Raw genomic sequence first — 10936 nt, 5'->3', positions numbered from 1 at the left:
CACACATACTACATACTTTGTTTTAATAGAAAGCTGGCCGAATATCAGCAAGTGCCCTTTTAAGTGAACTTAACACAGCACTTTTACTTGTATTTAAGTATTTTCATAGTGTGGTGTTGCTACTTTTCTTAAGTACAGTTAATGATTTGAATACTTGTTCCACCATTGTCTTTAAAGTAAATCCAGCACTTATAAAGGTAAGAACAGTTTGACGGAGAGACACAAAGAACAGAGGTGACGAACAAAGTATGCATTATTTCTATGAAAAAAAAAAAAAAAAAAGAGCACACAGGTTACAGTTCATCTGACTTTATTGAGAGATGTGAAGACCCAAGGGCAGCTAGCCATGCAAAGAACTAGCCTGGTAGTGTGTGCATTACGGTGAGAAAGAGAGTTCACCTGGGAAATACTGATCCTGAGCCAATCGTGGTTCTAGCCAGTGAAGGTAATGTTTAGGATATGCATGGTGCAGACCGATCCAAGACGGGACAGTTTGTAAAAGTCCAAATTCAAATCTTTGCAAAAGCACAGATATATTATACAGACATGTGTGGCTACGCTGGAAATAAGCTGAGTACAAAATAAAGTTAGTGACTAGAACTGTTGTGCATAGTATTTGAAAAGATTTGTGCTGACAGGGCTTGGTGTTAATTGAGCAAAGAGATGCATACATTGGTACTGTAAGTGGGACAATAAATAATGATATCCTGTAATTTATAACTGTGAGGTTAATGCCCTTGGTTAACTCCTCGATAGCTGCAAACCTCCTGGTCGGAGCGCTATTCAGAGCCAGTATATACAGTATCTTTATAAGGCTATATACAAATACTGTCATATCTTTATGTACAATTATTGCTGCAACAAAGGCAGTTTGTCACTGCCTTATGGTTTATGACAGAGCAATTAATCAAATGGTGTGCAGTGATTTTTCCTTTTATCATCTCAAATAACAGAAACAACAACAGTTCCTCAGAGTTACTTATAAGTAATCAAGTGTGCTGAGAGAAACATTCATCAAAAAATCAGCACATTTTTGACAGCTGAAGTTTGGAACACGAGAGACTAAACGTTTTCGTCTTTTTTTTGACAAATAACACTGAGTTTGGTTTTTTATCCATCCTCCTGAATTACGGTATTTCTTTGCTCTGCTCTTCCATGCAAGAAAAGCATCAGAAAGTCCTCATGTTGTAGTACACGACTGGATATGACAGCGAATATTACAGGACCTTACATACATATAAACAACGCTGGCGATATAATGACAGGATTCGAGTGAGTGATTTTAGAGTTACATGGGACAAAGAGAGCTACAAAAATATATGTGTTAGTGTGTGTAGCAGGAGTGTCATTGAAGGGCATACAGAGAAAAAAAAAAACCCCCAGAGGTGCACGCAAAGCATTTGTCACATCAGAGCTGTGAAGAGCACAAATGTACAGTAATCTAATCACTGGAGAGCAGTTTGAAATACAGAAAAATCCCACTGTGTGTGTTATGACTTTCATTTGACCAAGATGTAGCAGAGAATTTTCGCTGTGTCTCAAATCAGATAAATCTGTACTTGTACTTGCTATTTTAAGTGCGTTCACACTGCGAAATATGGCAAAATGCAGTGCACTATGAATACCCACAAGGGACACTCATGACGGTCAAAAACTTGATTGTGGAACGTTGGACACATCATACCCTCAATAGTCATGTTGCCTACGGAGACACGTTCACATTTCAGACTTTTGAAAGTGACTCCCAACTTTCACAGTGAGCACAAAAGCACTTTTTTCACTTTTCACTTCTGCTATACTGTTGTTGGATATAATCCATTGGTTTGTTTATTGGGTTAATACTGTAACATTTGGTATCGCAAATGATAACCCAACCCCAACGTCGCTTGCTTGCTAGCTAACAGCTGCACATTTTATCACCAGGTATTGATATGACATCTGTTGTGACGTATAGATTCTATAGGTGTAAGTAGAGCTGAGCAATATATTAATATTATATCAATATTTTGATGTGAGATTAGATGGCGTCTTGGATTTTTGGTGTTGTAATATCTTAAGTGTTGTCCTTTTATGGTTTTATAGGCTTTATTACAATAAAGTGATGTGATTTTCTGAACATTGAACATTTTGTTTTTTTCTTTTCTGGTATGTAATGTTTGACGTTCCGGATGGACCTGAAAACAAGTGAGTAAACAGTAGAAAGCAGCATGGAAGCCAGTGAAAATGTTACTGCGGTTACTTATTCAGTCTCTCACTCAAACTCAGTGACAATTCAATTTTTAACATTTCAAGTGATACTTGGATGGTATATTGTGATGGTTGTAAATGATAATTTATCAAAAATCGCATTGTGTTAATATTTTGTGAAAGCACCAACAGTCAACCCTACAATATTGTCTTAATATCGACATCAAGATATTTGGTCAAAAATATTGTGACATTTAATTTGTTAAGTTATCCTCTTCACTGTAGAAAATTTTAGTATAAGATTTGTCATGAGATGCTTGACAAGTTGTAATTATTGGCAAAATGCGACCGCTACCATTAGCAGCTAGTGATGGAGCCAGACATTCATAACACATGTTGATTTTCAATACAATAAAATAAATGTAGAAGAAGACAAATGAGCAAAAAGCAGAAATCGCAAGCATATATTTTAGCGAGTGACAATCATCAAATGTTAATTCTCCACCCCGTTACAACCTTGCCAAGCAGAAGAAGAAAAACTTTCAACTGTTGTCATCATTCTTGTTAAGTACGCAAAAGACGTTTTATTTGAGACACTGTCAAAAAGTCACGCACACGACACAGTACATATTGTACACACTGGACTTAATGTGAATGTACTAATGGTAGTATCTGATTTGAGACACAGCACTTGCTTTTTTAAATAACACACAATGTAATACCTGAATCATGTTTTAGTCGGAGCAGGAGACACGCTCAAGTCATGAATCCATATTACAACAGCAGATGTGCACGTCGTGAGCTGAAACTCTGCACGTACAAAACTGGATCATCAAACCCTCAGCTGGATCGACTAAATCTGTTTAAGGGTTTGAAACAACCAAAAAGTGTTTGCACAAGCCACTACAACAAACAGCTACAATCATTCACAATCTCTTACGTCTTGTTTTCTCTACACAAACAGTTAAATGAAGACTCACAAGGCTTGGACATGCCTTGACATCATGGTAACTTAGTTCTCCTGTTTTTCCAGATGACCAATGGAAATGGCTAATGAGGTAGCCAGACTTTCTGCACACGATCCCCTCTTCAACATGATGCTACATTTCGATTGTGAGCGTGTTTAAAAGCACACAAAGTAAAGTTGTGCTACAAGAAAAGTAGCTTTAAAGAACTCTGAAGGAGCCCCCACCCACCTCGCCCCCACCACCACCGCCTCCTTTTAGTCTTAAAAGCTTCTGCAGCAAAAAGCAAAGTTGTGGGTTGTGATCCATTCAAGCTGCTAATTCACTGCCACTTTTTTTTTGGAGGGGTGGAGGTGGGTAGCTGGTGGTCAGTGAGGTGTTGGGTAAACACTCCTGAGTATTCCTCTGTCATAGTGAACTTCTCTATCAAACTGCGGGTCAAGGAGAAGTACGCCGCCATCATATTTCTAGCAGACACTTCACAGGGACTAAGCCGCGCTTCTTCCCGCTGCTCAGCCGGAGGAAACCGTCAATCTCCTCGTTCTTCCCAACACAGATCTGCAGAGCGAGATCGGGTGAGGGAGGGAGGGGGAGAGAGGGGCATGGAGCAAGGGGAGGAGCGAGTGACATTCAGTAATGTGAGAGAGTTTGTGGCGGAAAGTGAGCTGCATTGGAAGCCATAACACTCTGTCCTCTGTAATCTCAGCAGTTTTCTGCATGCATTTGCATACATTTAATAATGTATCCTGCATGTGTGTGTGTAAGAGAGAGAGAGATTGTGTGTGTTCACCTGGGCCTCTTTCACAGTCATCTGGCCTTTGTCTCGGTTGCCATGGAAACCATCAGTGACCTTCCACACCCGCTCACCAGGGCGGACCCGCTGCACAAAGTTGGCTGGGAACAATCCCACTTTGTCTCTGCTTTTCCCCTGGTAAACACACCCAAACATGGACACACACACACACACACACACACACACACACACACACACACACACACACACACACACACACACACACAGAGTTATAAATAGATATTTTCTGCTCTGCTGCAGCTAAAATTGGAAAATACAGTCCTTAATTGCTTGTAGTACAAAAATCAATGATGCTGACTTCTCTTGTAATAAGCCACAATTGGCCACTTTGTTGACAAAAAAGAAACTACTGTAATATTGTATTTCACTCATCCTCCTGCTTACGTCTCAACACAAACAGCAAACCAACGAGGCAGCTTCCACTCCAGTCCTTGACAGTCCTTGGCTGAGCATACGAAATTAGACTCTTTGTGTTTTCACTTCTGTTTACTTGGCTGGTTGCCTAAATAGGCATCACATTTCTATCACAGTAACACATTGGAATTTAAATAAACCAGCACAATTAGCTGAGAAATAGAAATAAAAAGAATGTTTTTGTTCCCTAATCAGCCACGTCAGTGCTCGAGCAAAAAGCATCTGTATGTGTCGAGCCCTAATCCCCCGCTATTCTCTTCAGAGACTCTGGCACAGAGGCGAGCGAAGTCCCTGGGTGCTCAGTTAGCTATTTTGTTCGTGTCCAGATGTTGATTCCTCCACATTTAGCAGCGGTGTGTTTACAGTAAAAAGGCAGGAGGGTGGGTTGAAGTGTCAGTTTTCTGTAATGGGATGGGTTTGCATGAGTGTAAATTACTCCCAATACATTTTCATAGATAAAACATCAAGTCTTTGGTATTAAGGTCCAGTGTGCAGGATTTAGTTCAATATATTGGCAGAAATGGAATTATTATAATTCGTGGTTTTTTTCGTATATAGTCATCTGAAAATTGTGTTTTCGTTAACTAAGAATGAGCCATTTAAATCTACATAGAGAGCGGGTCCTTGTCTACAAAGATCGCCATATTGCACTGCCATTTCTACAGAAGCCCAAAATGGACAAACCAAATACTGGCTCTAGATAGGGCCACTTCGCGGCAGCCACTGTGGTAAGCACAAAGATATTTATTTTTCAACTTAAAACTGCTTTATTCAGTGTTTTAAGTACTTTAAAACACCAGGTCCATTTGTTTTGGAGAGGAAGAGACCTCTGAGAATAATTATCCTGGCAAAAAGCTCCTGAACTTAAGTTATCAGAGAAAACAACGAGCCAAACAGTTTGAGAGAAACACTACTTTTTCATGTGAAACTGCTTTATTCTTTATTTTACTCATTTGGATCATTTGATTTGAAGAGAAAGAGACCTCTGCGAATGATTGGACTTGCAGTAGAAGCCTCCTGAACGTCTGGATCTTAAGTTATCAGAGAAAACACGTGAGCAATCATTAGCAGGTGTTGGGCTGCGTCAGAAAAAACAATGATTTGTAACCTGAAACTGTTTTTTTTCTTTATTTTAATTAGCCAGTTTGTTTTCCTTTGGATAGGAAAAGACCTTTGTGGATAATTCGGCTCTGGAAACCTCCTGAACGATGAATACTAAAGGAACCCTTAGCAGGAGTTCACACTTGTATTCTGCATCCACACTGCTACACTCCACTAAATCCTACACACTGCTCCTTTTAATATCGTACTACATTTAAATCACAGTCATCACAGTTTGAGAAGAAGTTTGGTTGAGTCACATAATCAGACTGAACAACTGTAACTTCTGTTGTGCAGAAAAACCTCTCTCTGGGTCCAGTTATGTTTGAATCAAGTCTTTCATAGCTCTTTGGCTTATATGGTTCCTCTGCTACAATTTTATTAAAGTTGATATCCCGGTACTTTTCCCTGGTGTTCAGTTTATGTAAAGACCTGTCTGTCCTTCGGCAGGTGAAGGTTAAGATCTTCAGCTGCCTCATTAAACAATGACTGCAATCTGTCCTCTTCCTCTTTTCCTCTTCATGATAACCAGCTCTGCGAACACCCACACCTGCTGTCCTTCAAATACATCCGCCTGCTCTTTCTTACTCTGAACAGCTCTGCTTTCAATGAAAGAACTTCAACTGGTTGTACCACCGTCTAACTGAAGTCTATATGTGACTGGTACTTCTATTCAAAGGCTATCTGGAGATTTGTAGTGATAATATTTTATTCAGTTCAGTGCATTAGAATAGAATATGATATAATTATATAATATCATTTTTTTCATAGACTACCTTCCACCAGTCCTCGTTGGAGTCATCTGTGACTTGAACTCTGTCACCAGGCCTGAAAGAAAAAAAGTGCTCTATGAGACTTTTTAAACATTTATTACCACATTTTAGAAATACACTTATTCACTCACTTGCTGAGTCGGACGTCTGTATGCTAAATAAGAAGCTACGGCCAGCAAACATTAGCTTAGCGTGAAAACTGGAAGCAGGGGGAATCAGCTTGCCTAATCCACCTCTGTATTTTGTTTGTTTTATCCAAACAAAAACTTTTTGGGGAGTTGCATGCTGGAGCCACACAAGCTAAGCTAAGTAGCTGCTGACTATAGCTTCCTATAAAGTGAAGAGACGTACAAGTTGTGTGAGTCATCTAAGCTAACGAAAGCACATACAGCTGAGCGTATTTTCCTAAAAAAAGCGTCCTTCAACAGTCACATCACAAGAAGTTAGTGAAAAACTGTAACAATAAATGTCAAAATGAGCACCCCTTTAAAGGTGTACAACATTTAGAGGATTAATAAAGCAGTAAAGAACTATTTGCCATATGAATATACAGTGGGGCGTCCTGATGGACTTTTATTTTTGTGTTGGTTCATGTGACGTTAAGTTCAGATCAATGGTCTTTAAGGTATTGTCTGTTTGTTATATCGTGAAATATTTATATTTATGAGCTTTTATGTATATGTCATGTTTTACAGAGTGTACTTGCTCTTCTGTTTGTTTTTCTTTGTTTACCTATTAAATTAGCAAATTAGCTGCTAGTTAACTCTGGTGCAATTACTTTCAATTGTGCGCTGTCGTAAAAATAAACAATAAATTAATTTAAAAAATGTCACGCTCCCTCTGTTTGTGATGTAATTTGAGATTCTGTTGTGATAGACGGTCCAGCTGCATGTGCATGTTAATGCACGTGAGTCCCTGCGTGTGTTTCTACTAACTAGCTAATTCCTGCCACTCTGCACTGCACTCATATGTTGGTTTCTGCTGATAATCCCTTTCAAACCCATGGTACTCGGATGGCATCATTGGCTCTGTCAGCACTGTTGCTGTTAGCACCGTTCGCATTGTAAGCACCATTAGTTGCTTGGATTTTAATGATACATCAGTCTGGACTGATATATAGATTACATGATAAACTATCCAATTTCATTGATGCAAAGTAATAAACATTGATACATTGTCAGCTTATGGCACGCCTGTGTCATCACTTCTGTCCAAGCACACCTCCTTCCTAAACATTCAAATGATGCTAGCCGCTTCAGGCCAGGCAGATAATGCTAAGCAGCCAAGAAAAAGACAATGAGGATATTTGTTTAAAGTGTCTCATATTGATTTCAGGCCACTGAATTGGATCTGTATCATATTGTGGCAGACTTTGTGATATCAGCATATTGAAGAGTGCTGAAACTTGTTATTTACACCCCTATCAACTGCTAACTGTTCAACCTCCTCCACGTTGAGAACCACATACAGACAACCTAAAACAGACTTTGAATCATAGATATGCTCTAAACGTTGTATGCAGCTAATTCAAGTAGTATTTAGACTGTTTTTATAGTAGATTTCAATTACATTTTAAATTTGAGTCTCGCATATACACCATTTTTTTAGATAGTGATACTAAATCCCTGTTTTCTTATTTATTTTTTCATGTTTTGTGTTTAAGTACTCTACATGTCACCAAAACAGTTATTTTTCTGAGTAAACTGGACTGTCCATGTGACAAAATGCCTCGTGTGCTGTCTTCTTGCACAGACGTGTCCTCCAGATTAGTGGTGGGTGTCAAACCACACCTACTAACATACAAAGACTCTTTTTTTATGTTACACATTCAACGCAGCTGTTTGTCCTTCCCAGCACGCTCCCCCCTCCCAATCCGAGCCCTGCAACCCCTCTACGATCATCCTGCTGAGGAGGCAGATGGTGTGTGAATGTCAGTAAATTTTGGCCAGGTACACACTACCTCCCCTTTCATCTGATTACTCTCATGTACACAGTGGTACAGTATGTAAAGACATTAAACTCACTGTAGCTCCAGGTCATTCTTCTCCTGAGGCAGAAACTTGTAGAGAGCCACATAGGTGTGGATGGAGTGGACCTCTACTTTCTTAGGAGTCTGATGAAAAGGAGCATCAAAAGATAAAGAGAGAAAGAAAGATGGTTATCTGAACGTTTTCTCATGTGAAACTCAGTGAAGAGTTTGAGGGGGGTTGACAGAGTGCATCTTCACCAAGAAAAATAGGCTGAAAGAAGAGCGGAGTGCTGACTACACACCTTCAGGCTGACCCTGTCTTCTGAATCAGCCTTCTCGCTTTCAGGAGGGGTGAGCACTGGAGAGACAGAGAGGGGAAAGAAAAGGAGACGAAAAGACAATACGTGTGAAAGAAATAAGGGTCGTGTAAAAACAGAGAAAGAGGGAACGAGTGGGTGCAAGACGAAAAAAAAAAGGGAGGGATGCACAGACAGTTCTTGTCACTTTGCAGCAAACAGAAGGAAGACAGAAGACAAGGTCATTTACTGCAAAGTGGCAGCAGTACAAACAGAGATGATCCCATCTCCTGGGACTAAAGACAGAGAGGTTAAAGAACTGCGGCGGGAACACACACCACCTCCACCTTATCTCACTCTGACATTATGCAGCACAGGGGCCACACTGTGCAAAGAATCTCAACATTTATACTTCATATACATTACAAATAAGATGTGTCCCTCCAAAAGGTTTTTTTGTTGTAAATTTCCAGCAACCAAATGTTAAATAATCCCTTCAAAGCAACATTCAGTATAATTTGAACACTCAGCTGATAAACTGTCTAATTACAGGACCGTTGCATTGTTTTTGGTGGTATTATAGCATGAAAGGAACAGCAACCGAATATTTAGCAGAAATTTGCAATAGCCGATGAGTGCGAGGTGACCGGGAAGTGTCACCTACCGAATGTTGTTGATGTTAGCTTGTAGCAGTAGCTTGCACTAGCAATGCATGTGCATATAGTTGTTGTTGGGAACAAACCTCATATCTCCAAATTTTGCTATTTCCATTTTTTCATAAATTAATTCTGTTAGTCCCCCTTTACGTCTATCAGTGGGTTTACCATTTGTATTGTAAGTAAACCCCTTATTAACTCCTGAAAAATAGCAACTGTGGAGAGAGGAAGTTTGCGCCTGACAGCAGCGATACGCAGGTTTTTAAACACAGGAAAATACTCCTAAATAGCCTTTGGACTCCTTTCCCATTGCCAGTAGACCAGTGTTGTGCACACAATTTTGTGGTAGATGTATGCCTTTGTTTTGTTTTTTTTTTAACCGATGTGTCATGTTCAGTGTCCCAGACACTTAGGAAAACAGGGTTAGTGAACAAGAGAAGTATGAAGCGAAGTGTGAATCAAATGGTGATTACTTCTGTTGTGTAAGAATAGTAACAGTAGTTAGCATTTTTGTTCGAGCACTGCTTGGATAGAGACGGACAGTAGTTTGTGGCAACCTGTCATTTGCAAAAATGTGCACGTCCACCAAAGTGTCATATTTACATCACTGCCAACTGAAGCCAAAAAAAAAAGCGAGATTTTAGTGGGTGTTAAAGGGAGTTTTGTTCAGTTGTTCGTTTCTACGCACTACAACTTTATTTTCAGCTTTGTCCTGCAAAATATATCAACCATGCTGATTCCATCCTCAGTGCAATACATAGCACACACAAGTGCAACCAGTTGTGTTGTTAGATACAGGCCACCTTCATGTTGTTTTTAGTTTTCTTTTTTTTATAAAGTCATGTTTGATCATGCAAGTTTCTGTGAGATCCCTGGAATTGCCGCTCTTAAATCGTTCAGTGTAAATGCCAAGTGTGTGTCCTGCATTTTAACTGAATTGTGTGTTGTGTGCATTCTTAAAATTGAAATATTAAAGATCATTTAAACCTGTGACTATGACGATGGTTTGCACTATTTTTAAAAAAAAAAGTTAAACAGGAAAAGGACTTACTTCCTGGGATGTGCTCCTCTTCAGCTATTGGCTGGTTTTCTAGTTTGTCTTGCAGTTTTTCTGCCTATAATAAAGAAGAATTTGCAGCCAGCAGAGTCAGCAATATTCTTGGTATGATTAACGTCAGCATGAATTTGTATGAATGACTCGGGTTTTATGTGTGTTTTTATACCTCGTGACAGGGTGACTCTGAGATGCTGCTGAAGCTGGAGCGACTCATCTGAGCCAGCGACGTCCCATAGCGCAGCGCCTCATACACAGGGTCAACAATGCCATTATCTGCCTCTACGCACAGACACAGAGCAACACATGCGCAGTTTTAAAGCTGACACTACACTGACACACACATGCCCCTACACACACACACAGTGGCCTGTCAGGCATCAAGGATCGAAGGCGTCAGACACGGTGATTAGTCATCCTGAGATGTTATTTGTTTGGTGCTCTGAAATCAGCCAGTGTGTCAATCACTCACCCTGGGCAGCAGGAGCCTCTCTGACCACACCCAGCGTGTCAGTGGTTAACATAGGAGAGCTGAAGTTTCTCTTGAACGCTCCTGTCTGGCAAGCCGGCAGAGAGATGGGGATACAGAAGAGGGAGAACAGAGGGAGGAGAAACATTACTTGAGGCGAAAAAACAAAAACAAAAAAGCAAAAAACAAAGGGCATATGTGATATTTTGCTGTAAGACAATACCTGTGTGGTTTTATC

The 10936-nt window shown here is 39.9% G+C and overlaps 1 protein-coding gene across 1 annotated transcript in view; it reads right to left on the bottom strand.

Moving 5' to 3' along the window:
* Positions 1 to 272: 272 nt before the first annotated feature.
* Positions 273 to 10936, bottom strand: part of LOC121959261 (SH3 and cysteine-rich domain-containing protein 2-like) — a 40054-nt gene continuing 29390 nt past the window's right edge. Inside the window, exons 4-11 of the mRNA XM_042508493.2 lie at positions 10702 to 10786; positions 10399 to 10511; positions 10227 to 10290; positions 8526 to 8581; positions 8279 to 8367; positions 6258 to 6309; positions 3943 to 4080; positions 273 to 3710 (exon numbers count right to left, since the gene is read on the bottom strand). Of these exons, the coding sequence (XP_042364427.2) occupies positions 3612 to 3710; positions 3943 to 4080; positions 6258 to 6309; positions 8279 to 8367; positions 8526 to 8581; positions 10227 to 10290; positions 10399 to 10511; positions 10702 to 10786 (696 nt within the window). The 3' untranslated portion in view covers positions 273 to 3611. The remainder of the gene's footprint in view (positions 3711 to 3942; positions 4081 to 6257; positions 6310 to 8278; positions 8368 to 8525; positions 8582 to 10226; positions 10291 to 10398; positions 10512 to 10701; positions 10787 to 10936) is intronic.

Source organism: Plectropomus leopardus, chromosome 19 (assembly GCF_026936395.1).
Source record: "Plectropomus leopardus strain MGB_pleo_1.0 chromosome 19, ASM2693639v1, whole genome shotgun sequence".
Taxonomy (NCBI): Eukaryota; Metazoa; Chordata; class Actinopteri; order Perciformes; family Serranidae; genus Plectropomus; species Plectropomus leopardus.
Note: the sequence above shows the minus strand (reverse complement) of the source record. Positions and strands in the feature narration are given on the sequence as shown.